Source organism: Anguilla anguilla, chromosome 12 (assembly GCF_013347855.1).
Source record: "Anguilla anguilla isolate fAngAng1 chromosome 12, fAngAng1.pri, whole genome shotgun sequence".
Taxonomy (NCBI): domain Eukaryota; kingdom Metazoa; phylum Chordata; class Actinopteri; order Anguilliformes; family Anguillidae; genus Anguilla; species Anguilla anguilla.
The window spans coordinates 351,416-365,567 of NC_049212.1; the positions used below are offsets into that span (position 1 = coordinate 351,416).

The 14,152-nt window shown below is 43.2% G+C and overlaps 1 protein-coding gene across 1 annotated transcript in view; it reads left to right on the forward strand.

Annotated features, from left to right (window-relative positions):
• Positions 1-13,685, forward strand: part of LOC118209272 (flotillin-2a-like) — a 28,197-nt gene extending 14,512 nt beyond the window's left edge. Inside the window, exons 6-11 of the mRNA XM_035384480.1 lie at positions 2,506-2,619; positions 3,044-3,163; positions 5,340-5,554; positions 6,016-6,199; positions 6,491-6,640; positions 10,358-13,685. Coding sequence (XP_035240371.1) covers positions 2,506-2,619; positions 3,044-3,163; positions 5,340-5,554; positions 6,016-6,199; positions 6,491-6,640; positions 10,358-10,396 — 822 coding nt within the window. The 3' untranslated portion in view covers positions 10,397-13,685. The remainder of the gene's footprint in view (positions 1-2,505; positions 2,620-3,043; positions 3,164-5,339; positions 5,555-6,015; positions 6,200-6,490; positions 6,641-10,357) is intronic.
• The last annotated feature ends 467 nt before the right edge of the window (positions 13,686-14,152 follow it).

A 14,152-nucleotide genomic window follows, 5' to 3' on the forward strand; every position in this document is an offset into this window, starting at 1 on the left:
CATGCTGTACTCTGATAGGCTGGAAACACCACGCTACACTCTGTTTGGCGTTACTGATAGGCTGGAAACACCACACTGCACTCTGTTTGCCGCACACTGATAGGCTAGAAACATCATGCCACACTCAGTTTGCCGTTACTGATAGGCTGGAAACATACTGGAGTTTTATGTGATCCTGAAGTGGCTCGTCTGCTCACTTCCTGTCTGACCGGAGGTTTAAAGGGTGTATCCACTCAGTGGCAGATCAGGGCTGGAATACGTTGAGAGCTACTTCCCTTTCTGCACAATAACATCTGTCCCGTGTGTACGTGTGTGCTCCCCTGCGCTTTCTGTGGGTATTGCACCCTGCAGACGCGCAGCGCTCATTTTTGAGGACGTGCAGAAAGAACGCTGTGAACGAGCACAGGACACATGGGACCGCAATCTTGCATGCGCGTTTGCCGAATTTAAATCAGGCATGTTTCCAGCGTTACGGGTGGATTAGGGCAGGGCTTGCCCCTATCCCCTGCCTTCACTCTGGTCCCTGCTGCTGCAGAATGCATAACTGAGCTCCCAGCTTCCATTCAGAGGATTAAGAGGGGGATCAGTTGCCTGTCGCTTTAAAACACGCTATTTGTGTGCCATTAATAAAGAGGAAATGCAGCTGTGGTTTTCCAGAACTGAGCCCTCAGTTTATTGTCCAGTGTTCATACTGAATCCTGATTATTTCTCTTTTCTTGCAATGTTAATCACTTACAAATGGATATGTGTTGATTATAAACAATTGGCCAGATTTTATGAGCCTTCGGGGCTATTTTCAGAAATCAAACGATGCAGATTAAGCTGCCCCGCAGTACTAGGCTTGGTGTTTGTCATGGCTAAGGTCATGGAGCACTCACATGTTAAACATCATAGAAAACTGAAAAAAGAAGCAGAAATCAAATTAATTAAAGCAAAAAAATTAATTTATTATTTTATAAAATTTACTAACCAATCGATCTCATGTGCAGCAGTGGGGAATGATTGAAATAGCATGCGCAACAATAGCAACAGTATCAAGTTCTTGAAGTTTAAAAAAAAAAACGGTGCAAAGTTGCCACTTGTTAAAAAATATGAGCAAATGCGCTGATAGGCTGGTGCATTTAATTGCTTTTGTCCACCACAGAAAGAGCAGGCTTTTTGCCTTTAACAGAACATTGTTAGAAACACAGCATGCTCAAATTGCATTACTAAAATAATAAAAAATAGGGTTACTGTGCCTTGTAGTAGCTACAAGGAGCACTCAGCATCAACACTTGACAGAGGCCGTCAAACATTTGATTGCAATAACTGACTGCAGACTGCATTATAGTTTCTATCCTGAACTGCTGAAAAATCACAGAAAGCACTAAAAACTAGGAAAGACACGGAATTGATAAAAATCAGGGAATCAGTTGCACCTGCGTCTTCTGTGACAAACACCCAGGCAATAATTTCTCTTCTTGAAGAAATAAAAGGATCTGGATCATTTCACTCGACACTTGCCACCACAGCAATGCGCACTTTGTCCTGTGCTGTGCATGGTGCTGGATATGCTCCTAACTCACTGCAGAGGCATCTATTTCCCCACATCCAGTCGTATTCAACGCACTGTATGTTATAAGCTCTGCTTCATACGCAAAATATGATTAATAAGCGGCCCCTTTGGCTGATTGCCAAAATAAGAAGTTAATTTCACACAGACTGCGAACACACCAACATACCCTCGTCAGGCCACATTTTGTGCTGCAAGTTTTATGTACGTACTTTTGGCCCAGTGTGCTTATCACATATATACGTGCTGATGTAACGGAGCGAGTTCCTTCATCTGACGGAAAGTGCTCTTTCCCTTCTTCCTTCTGTGAACAGAACACTTCCCTGTCATGACAATGCTAGCAATGTGGAAGTGCTAGAGAACCGGTAGAAGTTACTTTTCATTTTTAAAAACTGTCTGTGTTTGAGAGATTGTAAGAACTTGATTTAATTGAACTTGAAGTGTTGAATTGGGAGTTGTGAATTTGAAATTGGTGCAACCTGAGCACATTTAAAAAAAGTATTCGTAGTACATGGGCTCTGTCTTGTAACAGCTGGCTCAAACCGAAACAGGATTCCAGACGCCAGTTGAAGGAATAACAAACTAATTTATTCAAATGGAAAAACATGGATAAACGCAAGAAAAACAAGACGTGTGTGTGTGGCCAGGGGAGGGAGGGAGGGAGATAGGGCCTCCAGGGCTATGCTAACCAGCTGTAGAGAATTTTCCCCAATTTAGCTGTGCCACATGTCCACCATCAGCACTGGGGAAAGAGCACATCAAACTACCATGCGAGTGAAGCATGACAGTCTGCACTGAACTAATAGAGTTTGGAGCATTCTGGTGAGGTGTAAGCTCTGTACTGTGTTATTTTCAGAGTATTTGATGTAGTTTTCTCTGTCTGTATTGGAGGTCTGGTAATGTCTGCATTTGGCCGCAGTAAGAGCATGCGGGTGGTGTTGGCTCCCTTACAGGACGTGTACGACAAGGTGAATTACCTGAGCTCCCTGGGGAAGACCCAGACTGCCGCTGTCCAGCGGGATGCTGACATCGGTGTTGCAGAGGCAGAAAGGGATGCTGGAATCAGGGTAAGGGAGCTGGGCCCACCATATTGAACACATTCACACGTCTACCGGAGGCATCTACAACTTCGAACCATATTCAACACATTCACACGTCTACCAGAGGCATCTACAACTCAACCATACTCAACACATTCACACGTCTACCGGAGGCATCTACAACTCAACCATACTCAACACATTCACACGTCTACCGGAGGCATCTACAACTCAACCATACTCAACACATCCACACATCTATCAGAAGCATCTACAGCTCAGTACCATATTCAGCACATTCACACATTTACAGTTGTGTAAGTCGCTCTTGATAAGAGCGTCTGCTAAATGCCTGTAATGTAATGTAATACAGAGACATCTGCATCAAAAACTCAGAAAGAAAAGAGAGGAAATGACCTCATCTCTCCCCGTATTCACTGTCTCTGTTCAGGAAGCTGAATGCAAGAAGGAAATGTTGGACATCAAATTCTTGGCAGACACCAAAATGGCTGACTCCAAACGAGAGCTGGAAATGCAGAAGGCTGCCTTCAACCAGGAAGTCAACACTAAGGTACGAAGCCAGGGAAACAGGCTGCAGCTGTGCTTATATTTTTCTATTGCCCTTCAGATGAATATATGCACATTAACCCGGGTTCTATAATTACTAAACCTAAAAATATGGATACAGTCTATTGAACCTATTCTGGTGTAGAAATAGTTGTGTCCATGAGCAGATTTTCTCCACTCAATTCTGTTCTTGTTCATGTACACAAGCACTTGTTGGCGCATGAATGAGACTCCGATAGATAGTATCGCAGGTATGTGGGTCTTGTGCAGCTGGAGAATACAAATGAACAATGAAGTGTGTGGGAATGAGTGGAAAGGATAGCCTAAATGTGGCTGTAATTATAAATCAATAAACAATTAATATCCTTACTTCACAGAAGCAGTTCAAAATAGGTGTAGGTTAAAATGGAAATGACTGTTTTTTGTCCACTGGTATACGGTGCTCTCCAGAATGATTCACACCCTTGATAAAGATTTTTTTTAAACGCCATAACGTTAAAGATCCACCATTGTCACTGTAGATATGGCATCCTTTTCAACAAGTGTTCAATGAAATATTAAATTCTGTAACACTTTTACAGTGGAAGTTCCAGTGGCATTTAGCAAACTCCAGACACCTGTGTTTCTCAATTGCCCTCACTGGAGGCTTTTCTGAAAAGCCTCTTGGCACAGAGGTGTCATCTGGAGACTTTGCCTTCCCAAGATGCAGTCTAGTTTTAAAGCTCTCCAACTGTGGCTCCTTGAATTTCTTTGCCTCCCAAAAAATCACACCTCGATAAGATGCACGTCCTCAGCAGGTTTGCCACTGTTCCAGTGGTTTTAACTAATGGTCGAAAGTGCTATCTTTATTTTTTGTAACTACCGATGCCTAGGCAGTTATGCTGTGTTTTATCGTTAGTGAGCCCTGATGAGGACGAGTCTTTGTTAGAAACTGTTAACTTTGTTAGTGAAGTTGGATACATATAGCTTGATAGCATGCATGTTGTCTTGAATTCAGTTCCCCTGATCCAAATAAATGCAGGTGAATTACTGAGCTAGCTAAGCTGTAACTATAAACAGTAACAGCAGTTCCCATAGGGGGGGAAGACATCTTTATTTATGGGTGGGGACAGAATTTGATATAAAAGCTACTCAACCTTGGGCACCTAGCTGCCTAACATTACTTACTGGTCAAACAAAAAACAGGCCAACGCTTTTCATCCCGTTGTTGACGCCGCCAATATTTTCAGTAAAGCAAATCCTATGTAAAATGCCTTTAATACAGATTTATTTAATGGATTTTATTGAAAAAAAAAAAAATGTATTTGTGGAGTGGCAGTTGGGATGCATGCTCTTTCAGAGAAAAAGAAAACGTTGAACATGTTGTATCGTTTGAGCAAAAAATGTTTCTTACTTTATATACACTTCTTTGCTAATCCTTATCAAGGGTCTGACTTTCAGAGAGCCCTCTGTGTATTAAATAAGAAATCTCAGGAGGAACAGAGGGGTGTTTTGCCTTTCAAGCCAATATCCTGGTCACAGAAATGGTTGATGAAATACCATTGAATTCCACATTAATTAAATCTAACTTTGGAGATGGAAGTGTGACAGTTTGGATGACGGTTTGTGCAGACTTGCTTGGTACTCCGCTTAGATCAGCATTAGTTTTGATAAAATGGATATGATAATGTTATACGGTATTTGCTAAATATGTAACAAACTAAAGGTAATCAGAAGGTGCGTAGAGGTTTGTTGAGTGCTAGCACCCCTGTCTGTGGGTGGTGCAGATGTATTGTTGCGGTGTCCACCCCTGAGATGCTCGCTGTTTTCCTCTGGAGTGTGCAGCTCTGAGATGCTCGCTGTTTTCCTCTGAGTGTGCAGCTCTGAGATGCTCGCTGTTTTCCTCTGAGTGTGCAGCTCTGAGATGCTCGCTGTTTTCCTCTGAGTGTGCAGCTCTGAGATGCTCGCTGTTTTCCTCTGAGTGTGCAGCTGTGAGATGCTCGCTGTTTTCCTCTGAGTGTCCAGCTCTGAGATGCTCGCTGTTTTCCTCTGAGTGTGCAGCTGTGAGATGCTCGCTGTTTTCCTCTGAGTGTGCAGCTGTGAGATGCTCGCTGTTTTCCTCTGAGTGTCCAGCTCTGAGATGCTCGCTGATTTCCTCTGAGTGTCCAGCTCTGAGATGCTCGCTGATTTCTTCCGTGTAGAAAGCAGAGTCCCAGCTGGCCTACGAGCTGCAGGCTGCCAAGGAGCAGCAGAAGATCAGGCTGGAGGAGATCGAGATCGAGGTGGTGCAGAGGAAGAAGCAGATCACCATTGAGGAGAAGGAGATCACCAGGACGGAACGGGAGCTGGTAGCCACGGTTATGAGGCCGGCCGAAGCGGAGGCCTACAAGATCCAGCAGCTGGCCGAGGGACAGAAGTAAGCCCCCCCCCTGCTCAGCCCAAGCCTTTACGATTGTGTCAAATTTAGAGCTCACCATATACTGACATAGACTTTAGAACACATGTTGTATGTTTCTGTATGGCTATACACTTAGAATGAGTTCTTAAGCAGGTGGTGAATGGCATCCACTCAGTCAGGCTTTCACAGTCTGTGCCCCTGTTTTCTGATTCCAGAAAACCTGGTTCATACCCATAGACCTGTCAGTTAAATGTTTCAGTTGAAAGACTGTTGGCCTTATCCTGTAGGACTTCTGTTGTGTCGCTAGCAGTTCATTTTGATGTTTTAGGTTCAGTATAAATACAGGGAAATGAGGGTTGGAGGCTGCATTCCATTGGGAACAGTTGCCCATTTTACCTTAAATTTTAGCAGAAGAAAGTTGCAGTGCTGAGTTGGTATGCTGCCACGTTGGAATGGGAATTCATGCTCTTCCTCCACAGGACGAAGAGGGTGCTTACGGCCCAGGCTGAAGCAGAGAAGATCAGGCGGATAGGCGAGGCCGAGGCGGGCTCCATTGAGGTGGTGGGGAAGGCTGAGGCTGAGAAGATGAGGCTGAAGGCAGAGGCCTATCAGCAGTATGGAGAGGCAGCTAAGACCGCCCTCGTCCTTGAAGCCCTGCCCAAGGTAAGATGTGAAGGCTGACAGGTGTTTGATTCAGGGGGAAATCATTGTTTTCAGTGTTGCTTTGGCCTTTTTGGCGGTTTTATATTGGAATTAAATTGTTCAACCTGACCACAGTTGAGAACCTAGTCTCGTTGGCACTTACCCAGGCAGTGACATCAGAGCCGCCAAATGTTCCAACAGGAAGTAAAGCACTTAGTTTTGAATCGAAATAATTATTATTAATAACTGTCTTGGTGTTTCAGCCAAATTTTTCAGTGCGTGTAGAATAGCATGTCTGGTGTGTCTGTGCAGATTGCTAGCAAGGTGGCGGCTCCACTGGCCCGAACCAACGAGATTGTCATCCTGAGTGGGGAGGGCAGCCGCGTGACCCGGGACATCAACCAGCTCCTAGCCGAGCTGCCTGTGTCCGTCAACGCCCTCACTGGGGTGGACCTGTCTAAGGTAAGGGCATTCTGAGCCATCAGTGCCCTCACTGGGGTGGACCTGTCCAAGGTAAGGGCATTCTGAGCCATCAGTGCCCTCACTGGGGTGGACCTGTCCAAGGTAAGAGTGCTCTGAGCTATCAGTGCCCTCACTGGGGTGGACCTGTCTAAGGTAAGGGCATTCTGAGCCATCAGTGCCCTCACTGGGGTGGACCTGTCTAAGGTAAGAGTGCTCTGAGCCATCAGTGCCCTCACTGGGGTGGACCTGTCCAAGGTAAGGGCATTCTGAGCCATCAGTGCCCTCACTGGGGTGGACCTGTCCAAGGTAAGGGCATTCTGAGCCATCAGTGCCCTCACTGGGGTGGACCTGTCCAAGGTATGGGCACTCTCAGGAAGAGCCCAACTCACAAGGGAGAACCGCTCTCCATCCACCTCCGTCAGCAGAGTCGCTCTCCATCCACCTTCGTCAACATCTAAGTGTGTGTCCACAGGACCCCAAGTCACAGGGGCCTTTAGTCAATGCATCCTGCAATATAGCCTCTGTTTACTAATCTTGCTAATGATGCAGCTGCAGTGGTTCAGCTACTTCATTATAGAGAATGATTTCCCAGTTTGGTGACACTCCTTTGTTTTTGTTTGTTTTTAAGCTTGTTGTACATCTGCAGTACAGTGCGTACCAGTCAATGATATATTGTCCATTCCAAATTCCATTTTCCTATGAGGCTGCATGGATAACTGCCTTATTGCCATACCATGGTGACGGGAGGCGTACCACGTGTTTGGGCCCCTTACCGCCTTTACCGCGACCCTCGTCCTGGAGTAATCGAATTGATTTGATGCTCTGATGTCACCGTGTTTTATGTCTTTAAGATACAAGCTCATGGTACGAAGGCTTCAGAAAAACGCAGCTTTTGAATAAGCAGACAGTAAGCAACGCAAAAGCGCCAAATGACAGTCTTGTGCTTCATTTCGGAAGATGTTGGCATAAGATGTTAAATTTGCTGCATATTTAAAAAGGCATGGGTCTGTTCTAAAATAAAACAAAACTGATATAATGTTTTGTTTAAGCAGATGAAGATCACAATGCTGGCTTACAGAAATCTTAGTCGCTGTCAACTACGTTGTCCAACAAAGCAGACTATACAGTGTGTCTAAAGTGTGAATAGCAGCAGCAGGCTATACAGTGTGTCTAAAGTGTGAATAGCAACAACAGGCTATACAGTGTGTCTAAAGCGTGAATAGCAGTAGCAGGCTATACAGTGTGCCTAAAGCATGAATAGCAGTAGCAGGCTATACAGTGTGCCTGTAGCGTGAATAGCAGCAGCAGGCTATACAGTGATACAGTGTGTTTAAAGCGTGTATAGCAGTAACAGGCTATACAATGTGTCTAACGCGTGAATAGCAGTAGCAGGCTGTACAGTGTGTCTACAGCCTGAATAGCAGTAGCAGGCTGTACAGTGTGTCTACAGCCTGAATAGGAGCAGTACCAACAGCATTGTTTAATGCACAAGAGGAAGGCCCATATGATGCGTTCAGTAGAGCAGTGGATTTTTAAACGTTGTGCATTGCAAGACTACAGAATAAGACATAATCGAATCTTACAGAAATGCACTTGGGTTACATTACAGTAGGGAATTCTAAAGGGAATTATAAATAGTGTTTATGTTCTTGCAAAATGAGATGAAGCGCGTTGGAAAGATTCCATGCAGTAAACAGGCTGGAGAAGCCGAACTGTGGGTTCCATGCAGTAAACAGGCTGGAGAAGCCGAACTGTGGGTTCCATGCAGTAAACAGGCTGGAGAGGCCGAACTGTGGGTTCCATGCGGTTACTGGCTGCAGAGGCCGAACTGTGGGTTCCTTGCAGTAAACAGGCTGGAGAAGCCATACTGTGGGTTCCATGCAGTAAACAGGTTGGAGAGGCCGAACTGTGGGTTCCATGCGGTTACTGGCTGCAGAGGCCGAACTGTGGGTTCCATGCAGTAAACAGGCTGGAGAGGCCGAACTGTGGGTTCCATGCGGTTACTGGCTGCAGAGGCCGAACTGTGGGTTCCATGCAGTAAACAGGCTGGAGAGGCCGAACTGTGGGTTCCATGCGGTTACTGGCTGCAGAGGCCGAACTGTGGGTTCCATGCAGTAAACAGGCTGGAGAAGCCATACTGTGGGTTCCATGCAGTAAACAGGCTGGAGAGGCCGAACTGTGGGTTCCATGCGGTTACTGGCTGCAGAGGCCGAACTGTGGGTTCCATGCAGTAAACAGGCTGGAGAGGCCAAACTGTGGGTTCCATGCGGTTACTGGCTGCAGAGGCCGAACTGTGGGTTCCATGCAGTAAACAGGCTGGAGAGGCCGAACTGTGGGTTCCATGCGGTTACTGGCTGCAGAGGCCGAACTGTGGGTTCCATGCAGTAAACAGGCTGGAGAAGCCATACTGTGGGTTCCATGCAGTAAACAGGCTGGAGAGGCCGAACTGTGGGTTCCATGCGGTTACTGGCTGCAGAGGCCGAACTGTGGGTTCCATGCAGTAAACAGGCTGGAGAGGCCGAACTGTGGGTTCCATGCGGTTACTGGCTGCAGAGGCCGAACTGTGGGTTCCATGCAGTAAACAGGCTGGAGAGGCCGAACTGTGGGTTCCATGCGGTTACTGGCTGCAGAGGCCGAACTGTGGGTTCCATGCAATAAACAGGCTGGAGAAGCCATACTGTGGGTTCCATGCAGTAAACAGGCTGGAGAGGCCGAACTGTGGGTTCCATGCGGTTACTGGCTGCAGAGGCTCTGTCCTCCCACTTACTGTGAGCTTGTGTTCCTCTCCCACAACATGTGATGGCTAAATAGGAACACTGTATGACATGGGCAGCAGGAAGTCCTCTATCCTGTACTTAATTTAGGGTAATCATTTGTTTTCGAAGCCTATTATTTATGGTTGTGCTGGAAACGACTGGAGACAAACGTTTGCTTTTAGATTTATTTATGGTTTTTTGTGTTGAATGTAGCCTACTATCCTTTTGAATAGATGTCAGTTATTAGGCTATTTCAAAGTGGAAAATGCCATGAATGTAAAAGATTTCAAATCTTAAATTTCTTAATTTGTTAATTTATTCTCTTGGAGCTTTCTTTGGATTTAGCCTATTGGCCTATATTAGTTTTTATATTTAAAGTGAAATGAAGAAGTAGGCCTGTTCTATTGAAGATTTAAGCAGAAACACCCGTGTGCTGTCTCATTATTCCAGCAAAACCACATGGTAGCCTAATGCTTTTAGTGTCGGCAATTCAAATCTTAATGAATTTGATTATACATTCTCAAAAATACGTTCTTATGACTGTTGCTTTTGACTAAGGTAAGTGATCTAGATCGCCACTGAACCCATGCCAATGCATTTTTGATTGCCAGAAAGTCCATGGAAATAAAAATAGTCCAGTCTCATTGTATTCAACAGCCATATGTATCCGATTCGACTAAGAAAATTCAGTCGGGTACAGCTGTAAATCTTAAAGATTTTCCGTAGGGTTAAAATGTTTAGTTTCTTAACATTGTGGTTATACGTTTAAAATGCACACCACCAATGATAATAAATAATTCATATTAAGTGCAGCCCCTGCCCCTTACCGTGATGAAATCTCTCTCTGCCCCTGTGGTACATATCAGCCCTATTTTCCTGTCCCGCTTTTAGGTTCTGCGTGTAAGTGCTGACAGTGTGCATGTCCACATCTTTGCTAAACTCTGGCTTTCTTTTTCAACAGGTCCCTTTACTGCAGAAGCTTACCGGCACTCAGGCATGAAGACAATCTGCACTCCTCTGCTCAGAAACACGTTATGCACTCACGTCGACTGCCTTCAAACACTTTTCCCCAACTTAACAAGTGGATTTTTTAGACCTCTGGTGCCTTAATGTTTTTTGTAGGACCAGAATATGGCATGTGCCAGTACCTTGTTGTTTTGGTTTAGAATCGACTATTTCTGTCATTAGAGAGGGAGGGAGATAAAGTGAAACAAAATGGAAGCAGGGAGGGAAAGGGCATTGCTTCCATTTCAGAATTTATGGTAATGTTGGTAAATTTCAGTCTGTCTGAATACTTGTGTTATACAATCTCTTGCGTTGTCAAAATGGAAAAGGTCATTTGGTCTTGCAGGTTAGTGTCATCTTAGACCGGGGGGGCTGCTCCAGCTGTTTGGACCGCCCTTCCGGTGAGTGTGAGGTCCACTCCACAAAGTCTACTTTCGTTTTTTCTGTTTATGCCAAGGAACCGAACACGGCGAGCTGAGTGCTGATCAAACGGAGGTTCCCAGGTGAAGGCAGGCGAAGGCCTTGTTTTTGCTCTTGCGTAGGTGTGTCAGTCAGCCTGCCTCTTCCAAATGGATAGTCGCATGTCACCTTTAGGAGCTTTGAGAAGACCCGCTCCAAGCATCTTCACCCCCTACTAAACTTTGGGTAGTATGTATAACTGCGGGTAACAATTGCTGCTTGATATACAAATTTACAATAAAGTTGAACATAGAATAGGTTCATACTTCAGAGATTGTTGTACTTTATATCTGAGATATTGTACCAGGTGAAATTACCTGGGCCACCATATTTCTGCCCTGTTGGCATGTTTTTAATTGTTGCTTGCCATCCAGGACACATTTTTTCTTGTCTATGAGGTGTTGAAATAGTTGATACTTGCCTTACCTCAAAATATCCCTTTGAATCAAGCCGCAGTGTTTTCAGTAGTGTATGGAAATGTGATCCCTTCTGCTGTTTGCTCAGTGCCGTGGTGCTAAAGGTGCTACCATTGCGCTCGTGTCCTCGCTGTTGCCATTGCCATGAAACGTGCTCAAAAAGGCCTCTCCTAATCGGCCTACAAGCTATGCTTTGTCCTCTTTGTCCTCAGTTATTTAGCACTTACAACTCCATAAATGTCAAGTCCTGCTGGCAGAAAATGTATGGACTCAGTTTTGGGAAGAAATTGGTGTAGATCATAACTGGAATATTATCAAATCTGTGTGATTATTTTGAAAACCCGCTCAGTGCCATGCCCCTTACAGGCGTATGAGGGCTCATCCTGTGGCCTGTTTGGTGAAGAGTAAAAGTAGGTATCCAAGCCAAGCATCTGCCAGAATTCCATCAGGATCACCAGAGCTTGAAGTGCTGAGAATAGCAGGCCAGTGCATATTTTGGACTCCAAGTGTGCATATAAATATACATGTTTTAAGCCATTTGAAAAATGACCTTAATAGAGCTGCTCACAATTCTCTCTCATTTCAGATGCTTCAAACAAAACTGTCGTTAAACTCTCATCTTGCCAGTTTTGAAACTGAAGCTTACTGTTAACGGTTTGGTGTTTAATGTTATGCCTTTTAAACTGTATCAAAGGAAGAATGTCTCCTTTTACTAACATTTTGACTCTTTTCTAGTTGTGTATGATACTGTAAGTCACTGTGAAATTGGCAGTTGCCCAGTTTTGCATTAATATATGCATTCATTTTTGTTTGCTTGCTTCTGTTGTGAATATAGATGGATAGAAGTTAGTAACTTCCACTATGAATTTTGTGTGCTCTGTTTCTTTTTTGTAGTGTGCTGTGGTCAGATAAAAGGAATTATCATTTTTACATTTGAATTAGTTTATAGAAGGGTAATTATTCCTCGTACTATCTGTCGTCACATTCCTTTCCTTTTTTGGCCTCCCAGTGCACAGACAACAGCCAGTGTAGGAAACCGCACCAAAGTGTGTGTATATAGATATATATATATATATATATATATATATATATATATATATAGATCAGTGTAAAAATGTCTTTGTGTAGCTTTGGCAGTCTGAAATACACTTTTGTGTCGTTGTTAATGTGTAACCTCAGTTTAAACATGGGAATTATTGAAAAACCCTTTCAAAGTCACCTCAAGTGTGTTGCTCACCAAAATGGAATAACTGTAAGATATTCCTTTTATGCATACTGTGTAAAGTTCCCTATCCGAAACACTTTTTCAGTGACCATACTTAAGCTTTATATGTACTGCCTGTGGCAAACTCTCAAATGGTTTATTTGAAGTTTTATAACCGCAATAAGCGGTCATAAGTGTTTTGGTTTTGTGATCCTATGAATTGCTTATCTTAAATGCTGAAAATGCATACTGTACTTTGGCTTTCTCACAGAATGCACTTAATAAATGTCTTGGTCCTCATTAAACTATTATATGCTAGCCTTTTCTGTAAGGAAGTGACAATTTTTCCATGCCTGATTCAGACAAAAAAAAAAAGAATGGTCTTGCATGTGTCGATGATGGACCGTATGGTTGCATAATGTTTCTTCATTTCTATCCCATTTTGTGTGAAAAACGTGAATATTGATCATTTTGATGGAGCATTCACAGCTCTTGTTTCATCTTTTTGTATGTTTAACACCATATTGATGAGCTCATTGAATTGGAAATCAAAAGCGTGTGCCGCTAAAGGAATACTGGAAGCTGTTGTTTTTTTTTTTTTGGGGGGGGGGGGGGGGGGGTTTGTTGATTAGTTATAATAATTCAGTACAAGATGAAAGATTGAAGTTGCATCTGTTGGACTCTATTTTTGTCATACTGTTAGAATTGTCATTTATGATGGTTTAGTTGCTGATCTTTTTGAACTGTACATTCACGGTATTTTTATGTAGTATTTCAAGTTCTTTAAAATGGCAGTTTGATTATGATATTGTTACTCTTTGATAGATTAGTATTATATTTTAATTGGATATACCAGGTTTTACTTAATGCAAAGTCTCAGCAACGTTCAGCTTTTTACTGGACTTTCACAGCATATACAATATATGCATTTGTTCATTCATCCAGTCATTCATTCATTGCTATGTATATATTAGATATGAAAAGCCTTCTGCTTACTAAATTACTAAATTTGTCACTTGTTTTTTTTATTTTTAATGAAGGACTGTTATGGGAATCTTATCTTGCATGATATATGCATGTATCTTAGCTACAGATCTTAAATCCTTGAATTCGATTTGACTGTTACATTAATAAAACCAGTGTTTTGTCCATATACTACTGCCTGCACCCAGTTCTTTTAATAAAATAGACTAATTACAAAATAATCATCTCTCACTGTGTTTTGTACAAGTTTTTACTGCTATATAGTTTTTCTTGGATACTGGAAGATTGTATAGACAAAAACAAAAGGTTCACAATGTGAATATTGATTATATAAAAATGAGAATTTGTATGTTTTTTTCTTAAATCTCAGTTACTGTAAAAAAGGCTTTGCTTTTACTGACATCTTCAGTATCTAAGAAATGTAAGTGGACCAAGGTTCCTGTTTTAACTCCGAATGTGCCAGCCTCACTGCCCGTTGCAGTTGTCCGCAGTTTGAGAGGTACTTTTCTGTAGATTGGCCTTATAGGGTGAAAAATAAACATAATAAAATATGTCAGGTCCGCCATGTCTCTTGTGGAAGGGTTATCAGTAGGACATCCTAAATTAGAAAAGAAAGGATAATAAACTTCTTTATTTCGCCTTGGCCATAGGGGGCAGTGTAGGCAAGAAAAAACAGTCTTCTCAGACT